The sequence below is a fragment of the Drosophila santomea genome, chromosome 3L (genome assembly GCF_016746245.2).
Source record: "Drosophila santomea strain STO CAGO 1482 chromosome 3L, Prin_Dsan_1.1, whole genome shotgun sequence".
Classification (NCBI taxonomy): domain Eukaryota; kingdom Metazoa; phylum Arthropoda; class Insecta; order Diptera; family Drosophilidae; genus Drosophila; species Drosophila santomea.
Window position 1 is genome coordinate 20,173,051 of NC_053018.2, and position 21,126 is coordinate 20,194,176.

General features: G+C 43.2%; 8 protein-coding genes across 13 annotated transcripts; 6 read left to right on the forward strand and 2 right to left on the reverse strand.

Annotated features, from left to right (window-relative positions):
• The first annotated feature begins 5,528 nt into the window (after positions 1-5,528).
• Positions 5,529-7,271, forward strand: LOC120450442 (4-hydroxyphenylpyruvate dioxygenase). Its single transcript, XM_039633455.1, has 5 exons — positions 5,529-5,638; positions 5,862-5,888; positions 5,956-6,339; positions 6,418-7,071; positions 7,136-7,271. Exons 1-5 carry the CDS (start codon positions 5,636-5,638, stop codon positions 7,208-7,210), a joined length of 1,143 nt encoding a protein of 380 aa, XP_039489389.1. The 5' UTR covers positions 5,529-5,635; the 3' UTR covers positions 7,211-7,271.
• Positions 7,065-9,161, reverse strand: LOC120450440. 3 transcript variants are annotated; one of them, XM_039633453.1, is made up of 4 exons: positions 8,958-9,161; positions 8,322-8,907; positions 7,560-8,181; positions 7,065-7,495 (listed from the first exon to the last, which is right to left on the reverse strand). In XM_039633453.1, exons 1-4 carry the CDS (start codon positions 9,043-9,045, stop codon positions 7,301-7,303), a joined length of 1,491 nt encoding a protein of 496 aa, XP_039489387.1. In that variant the 5' UTR covers positions 9,046-9,161; the 3' UTR covers positions 7,065-7,300. The 3 variants fall into 3 exon arrangements, with proteins under 3 accessions (XP_039489387.1, XP_039489386.1, XP_039489388.1); XM_039633452.1 differs by having other exon boundaries at positions 7,560-8,193; XM_039633454.1 differs by lacking the exon at positions 7,065-7,495 and having other exon boundaries at positions 7,980-8,188.
• A 56-nt stretch (positions 9,162-9,217) lies between these two features.
• LOC120450445 (39S ribosomal protein L15, mitochondrial) lies at positions 9,218-10,308 on the forward strand. The gene is made up of 2 exons (XM_039633459.2): positions 9,218-9,430; positions 9,499-10,308. Exons 1-2 carry the CDS (start codon positions 9,326-9,328, stop codon positions 10,252-10,254), a joined length of 861 nt encoding a protein of 286 aa, XP_039489393.1. The 5' UTR covers positions 9,218-9,325; the 3' UTR covers positions 10,255-10,308.
• On the reverse strand, positions 10,255-12,829 carry LOC120450438 (presenilin homolog). 4 transcript variants are annotated; one of them, XM_039633450.1, is made up of 9 exons: positions 12,703-12,829; positions 12,404-12,640; positions 12,109-12,338; positions 11,832-12,041; positions 11,558-11,778; positions 11,394-11,492; positions 11,178-11,336; positions 10,706-10,870; positions 10,255-10,639 (listed from the first exon to the last, which is right to left on the reverse strand). In XM_039633450.1, exons 2-9 carry the CDS (start codon positions 12,566-12,568, stop codon positions 10,371-10,373), a joined length of 1,518 nt encoding a protein of 505 aa, XP_039489384.1. In that variant the 5' UTR covers positions 12,569-12,640; positions 12,703-12,829; the 3' UTR covers positions 10,255-10,370. The 4 variants fall into 4 exon arrangements, with proteins under 4 accessions (XP_039489384.1, XP_039489383.1, XP_039489381.1 ...); XM_039633449.1 differs by having other exon boundaries at positions 11,121-11,336; XM_039633447.1 differs by having other exon boundaries at positions 11,079-11,336.
• A 189-nt stretch (positions 12,830-13,018) lies between these two features.
• LOC120450443 (lipoyl synthase 1, mitochondrial) lies at positions 13,019-14,793 on the forward strand. The gene is made up of 5 exons (XM_039633456.1): positions 13,019-13,176; positions 13,236-13,568; positions 13,800-13,956; positions 14,014-14,071; positions 14,135-14,793. Exons 1-5 carry the CDS (start codon positions 13,117-13,119, stop codon positions 14,664-14,666), a joined length of 1,140 nt encoding a protein of 379 aa, XP_039489390.1. The 5' UTR covers positions 13,019-13,116; the 3' UTR covers positions 14,667-14,793.
• Positions 14,794-14,915: 122 nt separating this feature from the next.
• Positions 14,916-17,245, forward strand: LOC120450439 (transmembrane protein 104 homolog). Its single transcript, XM_039633451.2, has 4 exons — positions 14,916-15,075; positions 15,393-15,886; positions 15,989-16,209; positions 16,261-17,245. Exons 1-4 carry the CDS (start codon positions 15,025-15,027, stop codon positions 17,022-17,024), a joined length of 1,530 nt encoding a protein of 509 aa, XP_039489385.1. The 5' UTR covers positions 14,916-15,024; the 3' UTR covers positions 17,025-17,245.
• A 266-nt stretch (positions 17,246-17,511) lies between these two features.
• LOC120450444 (uncharacterized protein C7orf26 homolog) lies at positions 17,512-19,166 on the forward strand. The gene is made up of 3 exons (XM_039633457.2): positions 17,512-17,663; positions 17,725-17,853; positions 17,908-19,166. The coding sequence occupies exons 2-3, from the start codon at positions 17,754-17,756 to the stop codon at positions 18,927-18,929; spliced, it is 1,122 nt and encodes a 373-aa protein (XP_039489391.1). The 5' UTR covers positions 17,512-17,663; positions 17,725-17,753; the 3' UTR covers positions 18,930-19,166.
• A 221-nt stretch (positions 19,167-19,387) lies between these two features.
• On the forward strand, positions 19,388-21,042 carry LOC120450010 (dipeptidase 3). The gene is made up of 3 exons (XM_039632727.2): positions 19,388-20,346; positions 20,406-20,581; positions 20,636-21,042. The coding sequence occupies exons 1-3, from the start codon at positions 19,513-19,515 to the stop codon at positions 20,979-20,981; spliced, it is 1,356 nt and encodes a 451-aa protein (XP_039488661.1). The 5' UTR covers positions 19,388-19,512; the 3' UTR covers positions 20,982-21,042.
• The last annotated feature ends 84 nt before the right edge of the window (positions 21,043-21,126 follow it).

A 21,126-nucleotide genomic window follows, 5' to 3' on the forward strand; every position in this document is an offset into this window, starting at 1 on the left:
CATTCTTAAAACTAGGCATATAAGATATAAAGGAATGAAATTGTAAAAGGATAAATTTTTGCATATATATAAATAAATAAATTATTGTTTTTAGAATTCACAAAAAAATGAGGATTAAAGAATATATAAAAATTGACAAAGAAAATTACAAGACATTAATATACGTGAAATTAAATAGCGATCGTTCCGGATTTCTCTCAGTGTGTTTCCGTTTAGTTCTTTTACATTTACTTTGTGATCTTTGCGTTGTCATTTATTTGGACATTTTAAGGGAAAAAATAATAGGGACATCTACGTTACTGTTTTAAGTGCTGAACTTGTTTTAATTTGGCCAACATACATAATTAATATGGTTATCTTTGGTGACTCACCCTTTACTTTGGTAACTTCCATCGGAGAAAGCGCTTTCGGCGACGGCAGCTATTTTATTGGGGAGTAAAGTTTATCTTGTTGGATTTAAAATATAAAAGTATTGATTGACTCGCGCATATTCCTAGGAGGTATCCCTGTTATTTTTTTTTTTTTTTAAAGTCGGGACATTTTTTTTTCCCCGTGTGGTTTATAAATTGAACACCAACATGAAACACAGAACAAAGAAATCGGATACTTCTCCTCACGTTACTTTGCACATAATAATTTTTCACAATAATAAAAAGAAATCTTAGCCTAATTTACTAACACATGATTATCGTTCTTTTTTTTTGTAGTTGGGGTTTTTCTTCCCTTCTTTTTTTTTTTGGACTTTTTTTCTTTCTATAAATTTGCCCTAAATGTGGGTCTTATAATATTTATTAGTTTTTAATCGCGTTTAGCGCATTCGCGAGCGGATCGAACTTTTCTTCCGTTTTTCAATTTTTACAAATTCATGCTGCTGATCGAAGCGCGCGAGCGAACTGATAAAAATTCACTAATCGGCGGCTACTTCTTCCGCGGATCGTAGGCCTTCCTCGGTCTCAGAAGCTGCAGCCGAAGAGTTGTCTGCTTTGCCTTTTAATTCCCTTGTGGTGGCCTGACAAAAAAAACTGAAACTTCTGGCGCTGCCTGGCTGTAGCGCTTTTCCTTCCGGATCAGTAAGCTTAAGCTGGATATGCTTTGATCTTTTAAAATCCTGCACGGGATTAAGTCAATAAAAAATCTGGGTCTCTAAGCCCTTTTTCTTCCACTTACCCCAGCTCTCCGCCGGATCAAGCTATTCACCAAACTGGTTCGCCTGTAGCACTTGGACTTATTTGGCTTTAATTGCCCACTATCACAAAACGACCTTTCTCCGCCGATCTTTAACTGGAGAATGGCTGCTAATGACGCCAGAATAAGGCGGCAACCTAGCATCTGCCCGATTTGTAGAAATTTCACTCTCTCTGGGAAAACTGACAATTAGCCCTGTAAAACCCGTGACCCTGCCGCTAACCCCTTCACGCGATATGCAGGTGGCGCACGCCTCGCAATGTGACCCCTAGATGGCGTTGCAGTTTTAGGTCTGCCGCAAGTGCCACAGTGGTTTCAGCTAGCGCGGCACTTAAAGCCATAATTCCGCGGTAAATATCTCTCAACCCTATAAAATATCTTTAGACGACGGCACATGGGCTTAAAGAACTAATACCATCCAGCCCCTGGCAAAGGACATTGGGGCAAGAGAAGGGAGCGCAGTGAAAAGCGTGTCAAGGTGAAAGTGTATCATGCTGAGAATACCTCCCCCTGGTAATGTTTTTATGGCTTTAATGGGGCACTTCCCCGCTCTGCAAGTGGCATGCCACACAAAGGGCGCGACCATATGCCCAGGTAATGGATAAAATGACTCTGTCGATGCTTTCCGATTGAGTTTTGGCACGCGAGCCAAATTAAATTCGCAAACTTGCATGCAAATATTGTTTCTAGTGGGTGGGATAAGTGCTTAAGGCTGATGGAGATTTTCCTTATCAGCACTGTTCAAAAACTGTTGTATCTATAGACCGTTGACTTATCCATCCATTTGCTTATCAACACAACAAATTTGTATAGACATGAGAAAATCTATGCAATACACTTCACTATGGCTTCTAGTCTTACAGAATGCCACATACAATGTTCCATTACTGTTATGTCCTAAAATACTTTATGCCTCCATATCACCGGACCTACCTTAAGAAACCTTCTATCCTTCTAAAAAAAAAACCATCTGCTTAGAAACGAACATATGAGAAATCGCATCACCCCAGAAGAAATGGCTGCGCTTGCGTTCTTATAGAGTTTCGTAACCCCTGTCCTGTCAGCAAAGAAACACCCTGGAAAGGCAATCCTTTGGGGGGAAAAGGACGAAGCTAAAGAGAGTTATCCTGCAGGAGAGCACGTTTCGAGGAACAAAGGGCTCATTCTCAAACAAGAACTCGTTCCCCACAACTTACAGTTTGGGAGGCACTGGTCGAGGCTACAATTTCAGATTCCCTAGTGATTTTAAGGCTTTACCAAATTTATGATCAATTTTCACACTGCATAATCAATCATCGAAATCGCAAAAATAACATATGAAAACTATTTTTGAACCACTAACTAGAGAATGCTTTCAGAGCATAGTAATTCGTATAATTTATGTTGTAACATTTAAACTTTTTTGCCTCGCTTTGGGCGACTTTTGGTGTCGAAAATTGTCCGTTTTTTTCGGGGCCAACCATTTGGTGTTGTTTTTTTTAGCATTTTTTCAAACATTAAGATTTTAATCGCTCAACGAGACGCGCACCAATTTGTCAATATTTGAAAAAAGTTGAACATGAATTTTTACAGCACCAGCAAAAAACAAAGTTTGGGGAAAATGGAAAATAACGACCAATGATTTTCGGCTCAGCGACAGTTCAAGCACGTTCGACTTTATTTATTTATTTTTGCGGTTGCCGTTTTATTTATACGAAATTATTCCAATTCATATTAGATAATTTTCGAGTAGTTACACACTTGTGATTTTTCCACTCTTTTTTACTGCGACTCCTATTATTTTTGGCTTGTTGTTTGGACAGCGCAGTAAACGCGACTGAAGGATGGAAAGCGTGACGTAGACCGGCGACAGCTTGCGGCTATGGCAACAACAACAACCACAATAACGAGGACCATAACGCAGCACTGAGAAAAATATGTGCAAAGTTGCACTTCAAAAATAGTTCACTTACTATGCCTTTTTAGGAAATGAGTGTCACTGCATTTTAAGCATTTAAACATAAAAAGGGCAATATTTATTGACCTTTTTCAATAACTAGTGAGTTTTAAATAAAATTGTATCAAAACATAAACAAAGGATAAAAAGCGGACACAAAAAGCAATGACATCCTTCAAAGTACATGCAAAAAGTAAGGCAAGCCTTAAATTGAAATATAAATTTAGAGACACTCCTAATTTCTTTGTCTGCATCCGCGTCGAAGTTACTGACGACAACAATAGAGACCCACATCCTTCTGTCTGGGAATAGTCCTTTTAGAAAGCAACCCCTGTGAGAAACTTTCCCTGCTGGCAATGCCGTCTAGCCGAAAGAGCGAAGGATACGCTGCTCCTGCTGCAGAAAAGAGAGTGGCAAAGGGTAGCGGGAGAACCCTGGAAACGTAATATCCTTATGGAGCAACAGGCTACCCACATCAAACCCAAAACGTTCTCATTTCGCCAAGGACGAAAGTTTGCTTAGCTAATGGCAAATCCGTGGAGACTGCGCGGTTGGGATTTTTATTGGGATAGGTCTGAGGGAGTGCATCGGGATTCTTTGACTAATGGAACACAAGGAGAGCCAGGTGTAAAGTAAACAAATAGAAAACCCTGCCGCTTATAAGGGCGGTAGTAGAATCAATGTTGTAAAGGGACTTGGGCTGATTTGAAACTAGAAAGTTGTTTTCGTTGTACATTTTCAGAGGCACAGTTGATTATTTTTACTGTATTCTACTGAATACAATTAATGATTAATAATGAGAAGAATGTTGTTTGATAATACGCTAAGGAATTTAATTGGTTTGTAACACAAGAACGTTTTCAGTGATTTGGTTTTATAGCTACAACACCATCTGGAGCAATTTGGCGACAAGGGCCATTGCCAACTCCTTCCACTTTTCGCAGGTTGTCGCCTCTGCAGCGCCCTAATAAGCCAATCATAATAAATGTCAAGCATTGATTTGGCTTCTTGCCAATGACCAATCGACCATTTCGTAGTCCTCCGCCCACTCTTTCCCATCGGACTGTCAGTAAATCATTAGCAGCTGGGGGAGACTTTGTCTAGGGCTAATCATTAATGCTTAGCTGCCTGAATTGCTCATACGCCATGTGTTCAGGGATCCATAGCAGCCCGCAGAGCGGCCGAAACTATTAATTTATGGGCTTGTCGCATGTTGCCAAACACCTGACACGAATCGTCAGTCAAAATGATTAAGAGAACCGCCCTTCCAAAAAAATAAAAACTGAGGAAGTAAATAACTTGATGAAGAGATCTAAAAAGCAAGCATAAAATAAACAATTTATTTGGTACTACATGTCAAAGCCGTTTAACAATTTTTTTAATAATTAACTAATGCTTAACACATTGGCTGCTATATAATCTATAAAGTTAGAAGCTTATTCTGATCTTGTCCACCTTAAAACTTTAAAATGACGATCACCAAAACGCTTGGCCATCTTATTCCTCAATATCTGTGAGAATACCATAACTTACTTAACTCAATGCCTACTTGGGAATTTAAAAAACAGTCCAGTTCTTAAACCAGTCTTTCCATATTCAAATACAACTCAGTTATATTCCAAATATAAAAAATGACAGTCACGCTAATGGCTTGAAATCCTTTTGCAATCCTCTTAAAGCTATTATCCCCGCAATTAAAAGACGATAACGGCAATCATCGAAATAAGTGATTTGTGACTAGCGTGTGCCGCTTTATTAAATAGTAACAACAAACAGATTTGTTAACCAGTTTTTGTAGATTTGTTTTGAGAACCTTGCACAGCGATTCTAATGCAAAACAACTTCAACACCGCCCCACATTATGCACTGGAACAGTAACAATAACAATAACAATAACAATAACAATCCAGATAGCATTATCACTCAGTTTGCCTATTGTTGCGTTTTGGGGGCTCGAAACTAGAATCAAGTTCAGTGCGACTTGGCAACCGATTTTCGAACACACTCGACTGCCGTCTCATGAATATTTAGGTGAATTGTGCCATGAGCCGAGCTTTTGCATAAAGAATAGGTATCTGTACCCTCATGTAACCATCTTGAGGAAGTGAAATTTTGAGCGAAAAACTTGTAAAACGCCGCTCAGATATGAAGTAAACAGATTGGAGGCCCGTCCTACGTTACAATATTGCAATTCACTCCACTCGAGATTGCATTAATTAAGGAATCCACCTGTTCTAGTAAACAAATTTCTGCAGGTTGAGTTAAAATATGCGAGCTATAACCAGCTAGCTAAGATATTCCGATGTATATAGCATTCGAAATAAACAAAATACTAGTTTGGCTTATATTTAAATTAGTACAGGATTTTCACCTGATCGACCTGGGCCCTATATAAAGCGCTCGACTGGCTTAGCTCAGGCCATAATCAATTTGAAGATCGTGTAAGATCAACGGAACGAAGAAATCTATATCGCGTGCGAGGAGAGGATTTGCATAAATTGAGTCTGAGTGATAATGGTAAATGAGTTGGGCCATGTGGATATCGTTATGTAACAGCCCTTTAGTGCGAAAATAGTGGACTTTAAAGAGCCTGGAAAACAGGATGTCATACTGATACTAATAAAAGTGGATAAACTGATAAGATTTCATTAGACCAAAGTTATTAATTTTTAGTCATTGTAATCATTTCAAGACGACATTGTTCTAATGCCTACTATTATTTCTTCATAACTACCAACAGACCAGCTATACTGACAAAGGAACCAAAGTAAGTCCGAATATAAATGCTGATATAAGATCGTATAATAACAACCTACTTCCTTCTCTGCTTTCAGCCTGAAGCCGGCAAATTTCTAAGCTTTGATCACTTGACCTTCTACGTTGGCAACGCCAAGCAGGCGGCCAGCTACTATACCACTCGTCTGGGCTTCGAACCACTTGGCTATCAGGGATTAGAGACCGGGGAGCGACGCTTCGCCAAGCATGCCGTGCGCCAGAACAAGATCGTCTTTGTGTTCGTCTCTGCCTACACGCCAGATGACGAGGAGCATGGACTCCACCTGATGCGCCACGGCGACGGTGTCAAGGATGTAGCCTTCGAAGTGGAGGATTTGAATGCCATTTTTACGCTGGCGGTGTCCCGTGGAGCCGAAGTGGTCCGCGACATTTGGGAGGAGAGCGATGATCAGGGCTTTGTGAGATTCGCTACCATCAAGACGGTAAAAGGAACACAGCAAATACGTCTGAATTATTTAGAGATTAATCCTAAATTCCTTTCCATATCTTGTACTACATAGTACGGCGACACCACCCACACTTTTGTGGAGCGCAATGGTTACGCTGGAGATTTCCTACCTGGATTCCAGCGGGCGCCCAAGGATGTTCTTCTAAGTGAATTGCCCTCCACCAAACTGAACTTCATTGATCACGTGGTGGGCAACCAGCCGGATCTGCAAATGGAGAGCGTAGCCTCCTGGTACGAGAGAATCCTGCAGTTCCATCGCTTCTGGTCGGTGGACGACTCGCAGATTCACACGGAGTACTCCGCCCTGCGGTCTATCGTGATGGCAAACTACGAGGAGACGGTGAAGATGCCGATCAATGAGCCAGCCAATGGAAAAAAGAAATCGCAGATCCAGGAGTACGTAGAGTACTACGGCGGTGGTGGTGTCCAGCACATTGCACTCAACACGGATGACATTATTCAGGCGGTTAGCAACCTGAAGGCTCGGGGAACCGAGTTTCTGACCATCCCTTCCTCGTACTACGAGATCCTTCAGGAGCAGCTTTCGCATAGCCGCACCAAGATCAAGGAGGACATGGAGGTCCTGAAGAAGTTGAACATTTTGATAGACTTCGACGAGAACGGATATCTGCTGCAGATCTTCACGAAGAACTGCCAGGACAGGCCCACCCTCTTCCTTGAAGTTATCCAACGATACAATCACAATGTAAGATTTATTGCTTAACCTACTATTGCTAAGAACAATTAATTCGTAATCAAAACTATTTCAGGGATTTGGCGCTGGCAACTTTAAGTCCTTGTTCACGGCCATTGAAATTGAACAAGCCAAGCGAGGAAACTTGTGAATCAGATGTGAATTATTGAGATTTAACAAAATCAAAAATAAATGAAATGGTCTAAACAGAATAACTACTGATAAATTGATTGCCTAAATGTCATTTGTTTAATCTCTGGTCCCAAAATCGAGAGTCTATCAAAACCTCGTTACGTGGATCGCCTTCTGCGAAGGAAACCATGTGGGGATTCCAGAATCCCGGAGGCGTTGAACTACGAGCGTCTTCATGCCGGCACTTGGCTAAATAATCTTTGATCTTCGCGTCAGTCAGATTTGAACCCATAAAGTTGATGAACTAAGTGGATAAAATTTAAAATAAATATTATTTGGTTGCGGAACCTCGAGAATAATGCACACACCTTTTCGCATTCGACGCATTCAATGTTGAAACGTTCCTTGACCTTCAGCTCAGGTTCCTCCTTGATCAAAACCGGTCGCGGAAACTCCTCCTCCGAATCCTTGCTGTCCTCTTCTTTGATATCCATAAGATACTTTTCAATATCCTCCGGCAGTTTTGTTGATTCGTTGCCTACATCTGTTTCTGGCTGGGATATAGGTTCAATTTTCATAACTTTGGTAATTGGAAGGACGCTTTCCACTTTTAGGAGATTTGGTCGGATGTGCTTCTGCTGGTCAATCATAACCTTTTCGTATTGTCTTAAAGCACTCGAGCAGGTATCGTCATCATCCTTCATAATTTCGGCCAGAACATCCATCGTGCCCAGTTTGGTTACATCCTCGGGGGTATCATTCACAAAGATTATATCCTGGGTAGCGGGAGTCAATAAAACTACACTATCTGAGGTGTTGTTGATCCTTAGGCCTGGAGGCGTGTCCGGTGGGGGCATTATCTGACTCTCCGAGCTATTCATTTTAAACTCGTCCACGTCCAACTGAAAACTTGGCTTTATGGTCTTGACTACGCTATTGCTGGTGGTGGTAAGCAAGGCGTCTGCGTTTGTAACGCTCTCGATGTCTGTTCTGCAAGCTTGGCTTTTAGTTTAAAAAAGATAACTAACTTAAAGTGCCACAGTAGTCTTAGGAAACATTGTTCGATTATTAGACAATATAATTGAACTATATTTCTGAGACATTTTGAATTATTTTTATATGATAATTACCTCTGCATTAAAGATCTTGGCGGCCTAGATCTTTTCAGGCTGGTGCTTAAATTGGGACTGTCCTCTATGATATCCTTTTCACTAGTGCTCGTCCTATTTGCTTCGAATTTGAGGCGAGTTTGCTTCAAGTGCAAGTTGTTACTTTTGTGCGTGAGTGATAACTTTGTGAGGACTCCCTGATTTTTGGGTGTCTTGCGGGTCCAACTATTCCCACCGGCAGAAACATTGCTTGGCTGAACATTTTCTAGATCCCGGATGTCCGGCTTCCGATTTGGCAATCTCAGTTTGCGCGGGCTTAGGACAGTGGTCTCCGTTTCTGTAATGCTCTCGTCCTCCTCCATTTCTTGCTCCTCGTCGGAGAGATCTATATTGCTGATGGCTATGTTCATGTTCAAGGAGTTTTGGCTTTGTGGCTGCGGCGAAATGTCTTCCTTAATTTTTTTCGGCGACAGCTTCCTGCGCTTCTCCGCCTGTACCAAGGAGCTCTGCCGCTCCTTCAGTAAGTCCAAGGCTTTGTGCAGCTTTTCATTGTGGATCTTAAGCTGTTCTATAGTCTTGGCGCTCTCCTCGGAATCCCGTTGCATCACTAAAAGCAATAAAACATGTAGAGTAAATAAAAAATTATTAATTACTTACTTAAGGCGTGCTCTTTGATTGTGTCCAAAGCGGCTATAAGGCACTTCACACTTCTTTCCTTGTGACCCCGACATGTTCCACACGTCATGGTTTTAAAATTTAATTAATTTTAACTAATTTAATAAAGATACTTAAGTTTTTTTTGATTTCATTTAATAAAGTATTTGTTTGTCTTTTGCGCGTCGACAGTGCAGTGTGGCCGCATCTAAACTGAATACCGCATAGCTGAAACATAAACTTAATGTCGGTATATTTTATAAACCGGTTGGTATTTGTTAGCCGACAAACTGGGGTCCTACGCTCTCGTCTAAATTTTTATTTTTCCCCGTTAAACATTATTTTATTAAATAAATTAAGATAAGTTCGCTATGGCACACCTGCGAGAAACCTCGGACAAGGCGCTGAAGCTGTTACGCACTTTACCGCGCGTTCAAATCGGCAATCTACGACCAAATCCAAACTCAAAACAAAATGTGAGTGGTTGAATAACAGCATGCAGTCAATAAACTATTAACAAATATTTTGTTTATTATTTCGGCAGGACAAGCGTGGCAGGGCACAACACGGGGGAGATAAGCATGGAGCGGGCAACAAGGGATCCGGACAGCGGCAGAACTTCATGCGATTGGGCTATGAAACGGGCAATCAGCCTTTCTACTTGAGATTCCCCTACGAGCCTTACTACAAGGGACACCACCTGAAGCGCCAGTATCCGCCCATTTCGCTGCTCCAACTGCAAGTGCTCATTGACACGAACAGGATAGACATCAGCCAGCCCATCGACATCAGCACGCTGTGCAACTCTGGCCTCCTGAAGCTCAAACCCGCTGAAATGGAGTATGGGTTCCAGCTAACGGACGACGGACTGGACAATTTCCAGGCCAAGATCAACATTGAGGTGCAGCACGCTAGCGAGGCGGTTATAGCGGCCATAGAGAAGAACGGCGGTGTAATCCGTACCGCCTATTACGATCCACGCAGCCTTCACATGATGGTCAATCCGAAGAAGTGGTTCCAAAAGGGAGTGCCTATTCCCAGCCGCATGCTGCCTCCCCAAGATGCAGTGGACTACTATACGAATCCCAAAAATCGCGGCTACCTGGCCAATCCCGAGGCGATCAGCCAGGACCGCCTGGTGCTGGCCCAGAAGTACGGCTATCAGCTGCCCAAAATTGAAGAAGATTCCGCATACGAGATGCTCACCACTGCAAAGGATCCCAGGCAAGTATTCTATGGCCTGGAACCCGGCTGGCTGATCAACATAGTGGACAAAACTATCATTAAGCGCAAGCAATAATTAGTCGAGTTTGTTACTATGCATTTTGTTAAATAAAGAATTGGATTACAAAAAGCTTTGTTAGACTATGATACTGTAAGACATTTGATGTGTCCTTGTCTTTTTATATGAACAGTTTATATGAACACCTGCTTTGCCGATAGATCCTCCATGAAAGGCTTGACCACCGCACTGGTGGCAAAGCAAAATATCAATCCGAACGTAATTGAGATGGGCAGGGCGGGAAGCGCCTTGCGCCAAATGGCCAGAAGCAGAAGAGTGAGGCAGAGTCCAATCAGGATGGCCACAAAGCAAGCGATTGTTGTCGTCCAGTCGCCGTAGCTAGAGGCCTTGCCCACTAATACAGAGTAGAAGATGAAGTCACCTAGCCCAAGCTTAATGCCACCTACATGAAATCGTTTATCAGAATACGGTTACGGTTTACACACTCATATATATATAATATACGTACGTTCTTCTTGCCCATCCGGATGATTCTGATCTGGAGCTGTTACTGTCCTATACTCGTTAGATCGCTGGGCGTTTCCACTCTGAGTACTTTGAACTTCAATTTGGCGTCGGGCCACACGTTCGCTCAAATTAGCAGACCATTCTTGCGTGAAACCTGCAGCCTCAGCTAGAAGTAAGCAACAAATTAAGTTTTTGAGGTGTAATCTTACGAAAGGCCCTAAAATAGACTACTAGCAGCGCTTTATACCATATGCCCAACATTACTAAACAAGACAATGATTACGTGAGAGCACAAAAACAGACCAAACGCCAAATAAGCCATTTACACATTGGAGAAAAGTAGATAAATCATAAAAAATATAATGCATATGTACCGTTTCCGCGCAAATTGCTTTTAAAAGTCACAAGTGGCATACCTTCAGTTGCCAGTACACTGCCGTCATCCCGCTGATTCTGTCGAGGATGGGAGTTACCTGTGCGTAAGCCACTAGCCGCCGCTGCCTCCGGCGAAGCCAGCGAGTTCTGCGTGGCTCTGGTGGTTGTGGTGGAGTTGCTGGACGACGGCGAGGAGGAAGCAGTGGCCTGCGATTGCTGGGGCGTGACAGTGTTTACAAGTGCGTAAACGACAGTGGCTGAAAAGGATATATTATTTAACATCAATAGTGTTTAAGTAGATTGATGATTATTACATGAGTAAATCAGAGCGGGGAAGATTTGCTCATTTCGCTCCTGGGCCGTTTCCACGAGTATGCGGAGGGGTCCTCTTGGAGAGAGGACAGCAATGAGATCTATAAATAAATAAAAATCACTTAGTAACCTCACCATCCTAGCCGTAAAACTGCACCCAGCTCACCCCAAATAGAAATGGCAGCCAATACAGCCCAGGCAGTCCACTCGGGCAGGTATTTTATGAACACCAAAGCCATCAAGGCTGCCACAAAAATAAGATATCCTTGCTGCAACCGCAGAGGGCCCTGCCAATGGATGGACATCATACCGACCACTCCAAAGTTCCACATAATTAGCACCGCGGTAGGGTAGTCCATAGGTATGTTATAGGCGCGAAGAAGCTCTCTGAATTGGGCAAATTATTACTTGTACATCAAACGAAAGAGGCTTTAGCTTACTCCAAATATAAGTACGTAAAAATGAACAGCAACATAAAGGAGGAGAGAATCAGCCAGCCGTGAATGATACGATAGCAACGCTTCTTGTACAAAACAATGAGTAAAAAGGTCATCACCACCACCACACTCATCAGGATCAAGGAGTTCGCCAAGGCACTCCAGAACTTAACACTAGGTTCGGGCGATTGTTCATGGAAAGGTGTGTAGAGGCTGGGGATTGAAGAAACATTAAGCTCAGACCGATATTGCAGAAAAGTTGAATTCTTGTTAACCATACAGATAGACATCCGTGCTGTTGTAGAAGCTGATGGAGTTGATGGTGGCCACCACCACCAGCATGCAAAGGGAGACGGGCACAAATAATTTGATTACATGCTGGGCGCCGTATTTCAGGCCCTGTTCCTCCTCCAATTCACCACTACCCCCTGCACCTCCTTCTCCGGGCAGTCTAGAAGAGCGCGGTCTACTAGGTTCCCGCATCACCACATTGGGCACAGCAAGTATAGCCTGGCAGGAAAAGGGATTCGATAGTTAAATGTGTATTTAACAAAATTGGCAGTTGGTACACGCACCGCATCCGGTTGATCCTGATTGCTGGAGCCATAATTGTTCCGTGGCTGTTGCCGCCTTGGAGGTCGTTCCAAACGCTCCGCCTCGCCGATCTGGCTGCCCACATTGGCATCGTCCTCGGAGGCGAGCCCAGAGGAGCACGAAGCCTGGAGATTGACAGCAGCCATCAGTGGTGTGCGTTCGTTCGCCTCCGTAGCGCTGGACGCCTCCCCCTGTGAAGCCGTAGTTGTGTGATGGGACTTCTTGGGAATCACCACCGATTAGTATCGGGCTTGACACTCGAAGGATCTTGACTACTCACAGGTAAAGAAACTAAAGGTAGGGGAGCTGCTAAAAACTTTCTTTTGTTTTAAAGCGACTCATAAACTAGAGGTGGCAGTGCGCTCGTCCGGCACAGCTATCGATTTTCGATTTGTCTAGTATGTTTAAAAGTAAAAATATTTACGAAGGATCATTACAGAACAACTTGTATGAACAGTTATACGCAAATTAGGTCATCTCAGAATTTGTAATGGCTCATATAAACCCCTTTATGAATCCTTGGTCCAGCGATAAATTTCTGTAGAATAAATACCGAAGCCCGCTTAAATATAAGAACAGCTGTTTTCCTCATGCCCATGAAAACGGTAAGTGCCAAACGGTCCTACTAAATATTTCATAAGTTTCGACAAGCTAAATAAATCGCTTATATTTCCCTAATTGTAAAATAATTTATATGTTTGGCATGTTGCGAGCTTTAAAAACTCACGTGGAGGCACCCATAGTAGTTGCCACAGTAAGCAAATGCTTTGAAAGTACATATCAAATCAACTTAATTTTATTGAATAATAACAGCGTGCGGCATCAACAAATGCGGAAAAGCTCGAGGAAATTCGGGAACGTTTGGCGAAGGGTCCAAATTTCCAGGACTTTGTCCAGAATCCGGATAACTCCAGAAGCGAGTGGGAGAGTTACGAGGGAAAGCTTCGTCGCGAAAAGGGCGAGGAGCAGCGTCTGCGACTGCCGCCGTGGTTGAAGACCACCATTCCCGTGGGCAAGAACTACGCCAAGATCAAGGCCCAGATGCGCGAGCTCAAGCTGTCAACCGTCTGCGAGGAGGCTCGGTGTCCCAACATCGGCGAGTGCTGGGGCGGCGGCGAGCATGGCACCCAGACAGCCACGATTATGGTGAGGGAACAGCAAAAGGCCCCCCATGGTGACCTTTGCTGATAACCGAACATGGTCAGATAGTCGACCGAATTTTCCACAGTTTTAAGAGTCTTTTAACAACTATACTAGGGATAAAAGTCATTTGATTTTCCAATTCTTTTGAAGTCATTGGACTAAAATTCGTTTTACTGCTATAAGACGAAGAATAATGTTAAAATCTCCTTTTAACAATATATTGTTTTCCCCCAGCTTATGGGCGACACTTGCACCAGAGGCTGTCGATTTTGTTCGGTAAAAACGGCTCGCAAACCTCCACCGCTGGATGTAAATGAGCCCGTGAACACAGCCACGGCAATTGCTTCCTGGGGATTGGATTACATTGTTCTCACCTCAGTTGATCGCGATGGTAAGTAGTGAAATTGTTTTTTAATCGTCAGAGCTTTTTATACTTTTTTTTTCAAAGATCTGCCAGACGGCGGCTCGAAGCACATTGCCGAAACTGTTCGCGAAATAAAGGCGCGGTAAGAGGATAAAATATATATTATATTCAAATTGTTCATACCTAATCAATACTTTATGCTTAGCAACTCGAACATCTTTGTGGAGTGCCTGGTACCAGATTTCCGAGGCAATCTAGAGTGTGTCGAGACGATCGCCAACAGCGGCCTAGATGTTTATGCGCACAACATAGAGACGGTAGAGAAGCTCACACCCTATGTGCGAGATAGGCGTGCTCACTACCGCCAGACCCTGCAAGTGCTAGCCGAAGCGAAGCGATTCAATCCCAATCTTATCACTAAGAGTTCCATTATGCTGGGTCTTGGTGAGACCGACGAGGAGATTGAAAGCACCTTAAAGGATCTGCGGACGGCCGGAGTCGATTGCGTGACATTGGGTCAGTACATGCAGCCCACAAATAAGCACCTCAAGGTCATCGAGTACGTCACGCCCGAGAAGTTCAAGCACTGGGAAGAGCGCGGTAACGAATTGGGTTTCCTGTACACAGCCAGTGGACCGCTGGTTCGCAGCTCCTACAAAGCCGGCGAGTTCTTCATTACTAGTATATTGGAGAACCGCAAGAAGAGGCAAAACGCCACTGAACTTCCCAAGGAGTAGTAAAATTGCAAAGCCTTTCTGAGCCGATGATGGATAGATATATTCGCTACACCCGCGCCTGTTGTGCAATGTATATATTAGATGACATACTGTTTCGAAATAAAATCGAATTGTTTTTAGTTTTAAATGAAGTCTCAAGTCTTGTGGTTAGCATACTTTTCAAATTATGCGCCATGTTAGTGTTCAAATAATTACTTCTGTGCCGTTAGGAAATTGTATGTGGGCTTATTTCTTCAGAACATTTGGGCACACTACATTGAATGCACTATCTGGTCTATTATTGTTTTCTTTTTGTTGAGAGTTTGATTGGATTGGATTGGATAGAAGCCTGGTGAAAAGACAAAGACCCAGCGTAAAGATGCCTCGCCTCGTCAATGGCCGCGAAGCCGCGCCCACGTACTCGAATCTGGTGAGATGAACCCAAATGTGTAGAGCAAGGGACTCCTTGCACCATAACAAAGAACTGGCAACGCATTTGTTGCATGTTTGTTTTGATGTTTGCGCAACAAACGCAACAGTTCTACAGAAATCAGGAGCATGTGTGCCTACCTTTTTGTATCCATCGTTTTAGGAAATTGAAGTGGATATAAGTTTGTCAGTGGAAATGTTAGATTCTCCGCAATAACGCCCACTTGCAAAATTTTTGCTTCGTGTGCACATATTTTTCGGTCCCACAATCTGAACACCTGTCGGTCCGCGAGTTACAATTTTCTTTTCTGTCCACAGGTTGGCTTCATATTTATTTTCAATCTTATCGTGGGAACCGGAGCTCTAACGCTACCCGGAGTTTTTGCCAGGGCAGGATGGATGCTTTCCCTGATTGTTATTGTTCTGCTGGCCATCATCAGTTACATGACAGTCACTTTTATCATAGAGGCAATGGCTTGTGCCAACGCCATTAGGAATTGGCAAACTCTGCAGGCCCTCCGCCAAAGTCGAAGTTCCGCTGAGAACAGTGAAAACGATGATAATGCTGATGATGTTTCCCTGGCATCGGGTGCCGAGCAAGTTGGAGATTTCGAGCGGGTTCCTCTGACCATTCAAAACCGGGAGTTTCACTACTATCAGTTGTCCCACAAATTCGAACTTGGCGAAATGGCGACACTATTCTTTAATGAGTTCGGACGCATAATGTTCTATCTCTGCCTGATTGTTTATCTTTACGGGGATCTGAGCATATATTCCGCCGCCGTGGCTAGAAGTCTGCGTGACGTCGTATGGTAAGTACTTAAAAGCGCACGCTTATTACATTAAATTGGTAAGCGTTTGCCGATATATGAAAACGTATAAAACAGAAAATTAAATAACCCCTTGTTTTTTAGTGATCAAACAAATGAAACGGATACCAATAACTTGATGTATTGGCTAGGAGCCTTTGAGAACAATACATCTCGGGCCTGCTGGAAGGAACATACAATATCTCGGTTGAACATGTACAGGGTGTTACTCATAGGATTCACATTGATCTTCGGTCCATTTGTGTACTTTAATGTACAAAAAACGAAGTACTTGCAGATGCTGACCGCTACCTTCCGGTGGATGGGTAAGTTGTAATTATGTGGAACTGATCAGATAATAAAATGTCATATTTCAGCTTTTACCCTGATGATTTGCATATCGGTAAAACTTTTGATTTCTAGAGGTGCCAAAGGTCACCCCGAAACCTTTAATGTGTATGGAATTCCCTCGCTTTTCGGCGCCTGTGTCTACTCCTTTATGTGCCACCATTCACTGCCCAGTTTGTTGGCGCCCCTTAGGCATAAGTCGATGGTTTCCAAAATTCTATCCTTTGACTACATAATAATTTGTGCATTTTACATACTGCTGGCCATGACAGGCATTTTTGCCTTTGAACGAATCGAAGACCTTTACACATTAGATTTTCTGCCCTACGATGTGGCATACGTAGACTTTTGGTCAGGTCTATTAATTTGCATTGATTACTTCCTTGCACTTTTCCCCATTTTTACCCTGTCAACCAGTTTTCCCATTGTTGCCATAACGCTGAAGAACAATCTTCAATCTTTATTCCTAGACATGTCACAATATGAATCCTATAGCGTTATCCTACGCCTATGCTTCCCGTTGCTTGCTATTATTCCGCCTTTTTGTATCACTTACTTTACTGAAAGTTTGTCCAGTTTGGTGGCATTTACGGGTACCTACGCAGGCACTGGCATCCAATACATTATCCCAGTATTCTTGGTTTACTTTGCGAGGCGCACTTGCTCAGAGCTGCTGGGAAGTGGCGTAGTTAATCGTTTTCAAAGTCCTTTTAAGTCCAGTGCCTGGCTAGTTTTTGTCTTCATTTGGTCAATTTTATGCGTCTGTTTGGTATCTATAAATTTGTTTAGTTAAGTTATTTTATCTTCCAATGTGTAGATATTTTTGGGCATTGAGCTTATTACCGGTTAGTAAAGTTTCATGTCAATTGTTTTAAAAAAATATTATCAAACTGATGTAGCTGTACATAATTATTAAAGAATATATGTTAAATAAGCGAATTTTAGCAACGTAAGTCAGTATTGAAATCGGCTGTGAATCATAAATTTTCAATATATTTTTCATGCAATGTTTGGAATGTAAAATTTGGAATTTAATAAAAACGTAATCCATTTTTATTAATTTTAAGATTATCGAATCCTTACCTTTTAAACTTATTAGTGTATGAAAAAAAAGGACATATACAAATATTAAAAGTGTCAATATAAATTGTAAATTCAGTACTGAAACTTAAAATCTACATGTATTTATCTTACAAATAAATATAAAAGAATTCTGTCAGGTGTGTTTGTATTCGTTTTCGAGATCGCTCAATAAAAATTTACAAATTATATTAGTTTAAGCAAAACAAAGAAAAGAGTTTTTAAAAATTTCAAAAGTACTATTCGGTGTTTTGACGGATAAAAACGGATAATTAATTTCAGAGTGACCGTTGTTCTGGTTTTGAACGGTGCATTATCGAGCTGTTAATCGAAATATCTTCCACCTCTAAAGGTTCACGGCTTGTTATTATTTTTCTATTGCATCAAAATACATTCATAGAAACCTATCACAGCTTTTAAAAGTATACTAAAGGACTCAAGGATGTCAATGACGGTGGACAGCAATAAGTCCTTGCTGAGAAAGGGCGATATGAAGCTGGATAACTATCCATCTTGTGCTGTGGAGGCACTTACTCGACTGGGTAAACTTGCTTATTATTTTAAACCGTACACATATCTTACGCCTTGATTTGCAGAAACATTGATTGCCAGCCGAAACAAGCAGAACATGGTAATGCAAATCATATCGGAGTTTATATTCCTGGAGAGAACCTCGAAGGATGGCGATGTGAGAAAGTCGCAGGCGCTGCCTATTAGCCAGATGAATCTCTTCCAGGAGTTTCAGCTCATCATTGCGCTGATTGAGTACTTTTCGCGGCCAGGAAGGGATGCCACCCGCAACGCCATATTCCTGTCGCTATTTGGAAGCCACTTGACACCGCAGCGATCCAAGTTGTTATCCCGCCTAATCAGCACAGCAGTTTCCGGGTCTGTGGCCCCGCTGCTTTCTTCTGCTGGTACATGGATGCAACAGGTGGGGTGCAAGACACCACTCAGCCTGGAAGTGGCCCAGAATATAGTCAGCGACTTTATTTCGTACTCCCGGAAAACCCCGGAGCAACTCAAGCAGCTGCCTATGGTGGGTCCGCACTTTGCGGCGAACTTTATGGTCGCCGTGGCGGATCTATACCTCAATGAGCAGCGTTCGCAGACGCTGAATCCCCCGCCAGATGCTCTGCTTGACACCATAACCGAATGGATGACAGAGAACCCCACTTTGTGTCAGGCCTCGCAGCAGCCTTTGGTCCTGCCCGCCGGTGCCATAGCCATGCCCTTTACCACTCCCTTAGCAGGTCTGCTTCGATGGGTGGTCTTGGCTCCTTTGGTCTCCAACCGTTCCGCCTATAGCAATTTGCATCTATCCCTCCTCCGTGCTCTGCAACAGCTTGTTAGCAGTGGAGAATCGACAGCACTGCCCAGCCAAGACCTTATGCAGATCGTAAAATCCCTGCAGAGCTACTGCGCACGGCTGGCGGAATCAAAAACGGATCCCAAGGCGGATGCTGCGTATCAGAAGTGCATGGAACGCTTCGCCCAAGCTGTGCAAATCGCCCTAAGCTCCAACTGCATCACTAATCAGATCCAGTTGCTTTGCCTCTTGGAATCTTTACCTCCACACAAACTGATGAAAATCGTAGTGGAAGCTCACAAAAAATAGTCGAACATCAAACACTATAAATGTCAGTCGGTTCATGCGATGTTTTTGCATGTTTGACTTCTACATTCAATTGTTTTAGTAATTAATTATTAAAATTTAGATTTTAAAAATAGATTTAAAGAGTTATTAATGAAATTGAGTAATCGACAATTACAATGCTCAAAAATGTTTGTTTGGAGCTAGCTTTGGCCGGCTGAAGCTTATATACCATTGTAGTAATTACATTACAAAACATTACTTTATGTGGTTTCAAATGTCTCCTTCCCTGCGTTACAAACTTCGCACTGAAATCAATACACGCATACAAGGGTTATGAACAGGGAGTATTTCGAATTGAATTTTTGAAAACACTTTTATCCCGCTTTTGCTTTGATGCTGCCATACTAAACAACATAATTTTCTAGAGCGCATGTCCTTGTGAGTAAACTGTGAGCACTGAACAGGACACACAGAAAAAAATCGATAATATCCCAGTTTCGAGCTTTCGTCGCAGTGCAAGCTTGTTGAATAGAATCGCAACCTACGGCAGGAAACCTCGGGTAGGGAAGTCATTGGGAAATACCACCGTATACCAGACGATGCAATGAATCCCGTACCGAGCCGCGAGTTCCTGGAGGTCCATCCGCTCCACCAACACCAACCACATTGCAAGCAGCAATGTTTTGTATTCACTGAGATAGCGGACATCGAACTGCCCGCGGAGATAACCAAGTTCGGAGGTGGAAATGAAAAGATTAGGTGCTCCAACGGGGGCATCCCCACCTACAGTTCTAAGAAGGACTCCTGCAGCGAGTCCTCGGCGGAACGGCCGGAGAGATCACGAGGACGAAAAATTTTGATGGGCGTCGGCGTGGTGCTCGTGTGCATCGCCATGGCCGGAGGCATTCCGCTGGCCCTCCAGTTGCGCTCTTCGTCACTTCTGGAAGCCCGACTCGCCTTCATCCGCCGCCTGCTGACGGAGTCTCCTCTAATCGAGGGTTCCTGGAAGCCACCGAGCACTATGAGCCTGAACAGCAGCAACCTGTTCGAGGTGCGACAGAATCACATTGGTGCCGTGCTCTGGCCCATTGCTGTACCGTGTGGAGCTCAGTACCTGGATGCAGTGCAGCTCACACTGGAGGGCATTGATAGGGCCAAGCGGATTACCGCTGCCACAGACTCCATGCACATTGTAGAATCAGCGGATGAAATGGAGCAGACTCACATCCGCGGCGAGGTGGCTGTTCTAATGGGGATCAGTGGTGGCCACGCTCTGGGCACCAGCACGGCCGTCTTGCGTTCCATCTACCTGCTGGGAGCTCGATTCGTGTCGATTACAAGCCAGGAGTGCACCACTCCTTGGGCAGCGGCAGCAATCCGAAGACCCGATTATCTTGTCGAGGATAATGTTACGAATTCATTTAACGAATTTGGGCAGGTGGGCACAACTCCCATTGTGATTATCGTAATATATATTTTCATTTATTCCTTTTTTAGACAATGCTCTTTGAGATGAACCGCCTGGGAATGCTGGTGGAGATTTCAATGCTCAGCGAGGCTGCCATGTTGGCCGTCTTGAAAACTGCCAAAGCTCCTGTTTTACTCACAAATGCCACACCGTTGTCCATGTGCAATAGCAGCAACATAGCTTCTATTCCAGACCACGTTCTAAGGTAAGCTATCATAAAGTCCTTACAGGACACCCCTAATATGTATATAACCCACAGCCTATTGCCGGAAAATGGTGGCGTAATCTTGCTCAACCTGGAGCGCTGTGGCGATCGGACACTGGGAGTTCGAGAGGCCATCACTGCAATCAACTATGTTCGCAAAGTGGCCGGAGTGGATCACATTGGACTTGGGGGAGCTCCGAAAAGCTATGCCCTTCTACTTGCCGAACTGGCAAGGGATAGGGTTTGGGGAAATGCTGCTATTAAGAAGCTCGTTGGAGGAAATGTGATGAGGATTCTGCGAGAGATCGAGACCCTGAAAAACCGATTGCCCCTGTATGAGGAGTGGATTCCGCACGAGTCCATTGAAAGCAATTCCTATTGCCGATATCCCGAGTCTTAGACCCGATTCAACTTTTTTACAGACTCAAGCGATTGTTCTCAATTAATTACTAACATATTTAATTAAATTATTAAAGTACAAATGAATTGTTGTACATATTACTATGCGTAAATAGGTAAGTGATAACCTATCCAAACACCATTTC

What these genes read in the sequence shown, in the direction of transcription:
- LOC120450010 (XM_039632727.2), top strand. Translation starts at nt 19,513, where the DNA reads ATGAATCCCGTACCGAGCCGCGAGTTCCTGGAGGTCCATCCGCTCCAC. An exon ending in CATTTAACGAATTTGGGCAG is followed by an intron (nt 20,347 to 20,405) that starts GTGGGCACAACT and finishes TTCCTTTTTTAG; the next exon opens with ACAATGCTCTTTGAGATGAA. An exon ending in ATTCCAGACCACGTTCTAAG is followed by an intron (nt 20,582 to 20,635) that starts GTAAGCTATCAT and finishes TATAACCCACAG; the next exon opens with CCTATTGCCGGAAAATGGTG.
- LOC120450443 (XM_039633456.1), top strand. Translation starts at nt 13,117, where the DNA reads ATGTTTGGCATGTTGCGAGCTTTAAAAACTCACGTGGAGGCACCCATA. An exon ending in CACCCATAGTAGTTGCCACA is followed by an intron (nt 13,177 to 13,235) that starts GTAAGCAAATGC and finishes GAATAATAACAG; the next exon opens with CGTGCGGCATCAACAAATGC. An exon ending in CACCTCAGTTGATCGCGATG is followed by an intron (nt 13,957 to 14,013) that starts GTAAGTAGTGAA and finishes TTTTTTTCAAAG; the next exon opens with ATCTGCCAGACGGCGGCTCG.
- LOC120450445 (XM_039633459.2), top strand. Translation starts at nt 9,326, where the DNA reads ATGGCACACCTGCGAGAAACCTCGGACAAGGCGCTGAAGCTGTTACGC. An exon ending in ATCCAAACTCAAAACAAAAT is followed by an intron (nt 9,431 to 9,498) that starts GTGAGTGGTTGA and finishes TTATTTCGGCAG; the next exon opens with GACAAGCGTGGCAGGGCACA.
- LOC120450444 (XM_039633457.2), top strand. Translation starts at nt 17,754, where the DNA reads ATGTCAATGACGGTGGACAGCAATAAGTCCTTGCTGAGAAAGGGCGAT. An exon ending in GGAGGCACTTACTCGACTGG is followed by an intron (nt 17,854 to 17,907) that starts GTAAACTTGCTT and finishes CTTGATTTGCAG; the next exon opens with AAACATTGATTGCCAGCCGA.
- LOC120450442 (XM_039633455.1), top strand. An exon ending in ATACTGACAAAGGAACCAAA is followed by an intron (nt 5,889 to 5,955) that starts GTAAGTCCGAAT and finishes CTCTGCTTTCAG; the next exon opens with CCTGAAGCCGGCAAATTTCT. An exon ending in TCCAACGATACAATCACAAT is followed by an intron (nt 7,072 to 7,135) that starts GTAAGATTTATT and finishes AAACTATTTCAG; the next exon opens with GGATTTGGCGCTGGCAACTT.
- LOC120450438 (XM_039633447.1), bottom strand. Translation starts at nt 12,568, where the DNA reads ATGGCTGCTGTCAATCTCCAGGCTTCGTGCTCCTCTGGGCTCGCCTCC. An exon ending in TTTACGTACTTATATTTGGA is followed by an intron (nt 11,779 to 11,831) that starts GTAAGCTAAAGC and finishes TGCCCAATTCAG; the next exon opens with AGAGCTTCTTCGCGCCTATA. An exon ending in GGCTGCCATTTCTATTTGGG is followed by an intron (nt 11,493 to 11,557) that starts GTGAGCTGGGTG and finishes ATTTATTTATAG; the next exon opens with ATCTCATTGCTGTCCTCTCT.
- LOC120450439 (XM_039633451.2), top strand. Translation starts at nt 15,025, where the DNA reads ATGCCTCGCCTCGTCAATGGCCGCGAAGCCGCGCCCACGTACTCGAAT. An exon ending in CGCCCACGTACTCGAATCTG is followed by an intron (nt 15,076 to 15,392) that starts GTGAGATGAACC and finishes TTCTGTCCACAG; the next exon opens with GTTGGCTTCATATTTATTTT. An exon ending in AGTCTGCGTGACGTCGTATG is followed by an intron (nt 15,887 to 15,988) that starts GTAAGTACTTAA and finishes CTTGTTTTTTAG; the next exon opens with TGATCAAACAAATGAAACGG.
- LOC120450440 (XM_039633452.1), bottom strand. Translation starts at nt 9,045, where the DNA reads ATGACGTGTGGAACATGTCGGGGTCACAAGGAAAGAAGTGTGAAGTGC. An exon ending in CCAAGATCTTTAATGCAGAG is followed by an intron (nt 8,194 to 8,321) that starts GTAATTATCATA and finishes TTAAACTAAAAG; the next exon opens with CCAAGCTTGCAGAACAGACA. An exon ending in AATGCGTCGAATGCGAAAAG is followed by an intron (nt 7,496 to 7,559) that starts GTGTGTGCATTA and finishes TTATCCACTTAG; the next exon opens with TTCATCAACTTTATGGGTTC.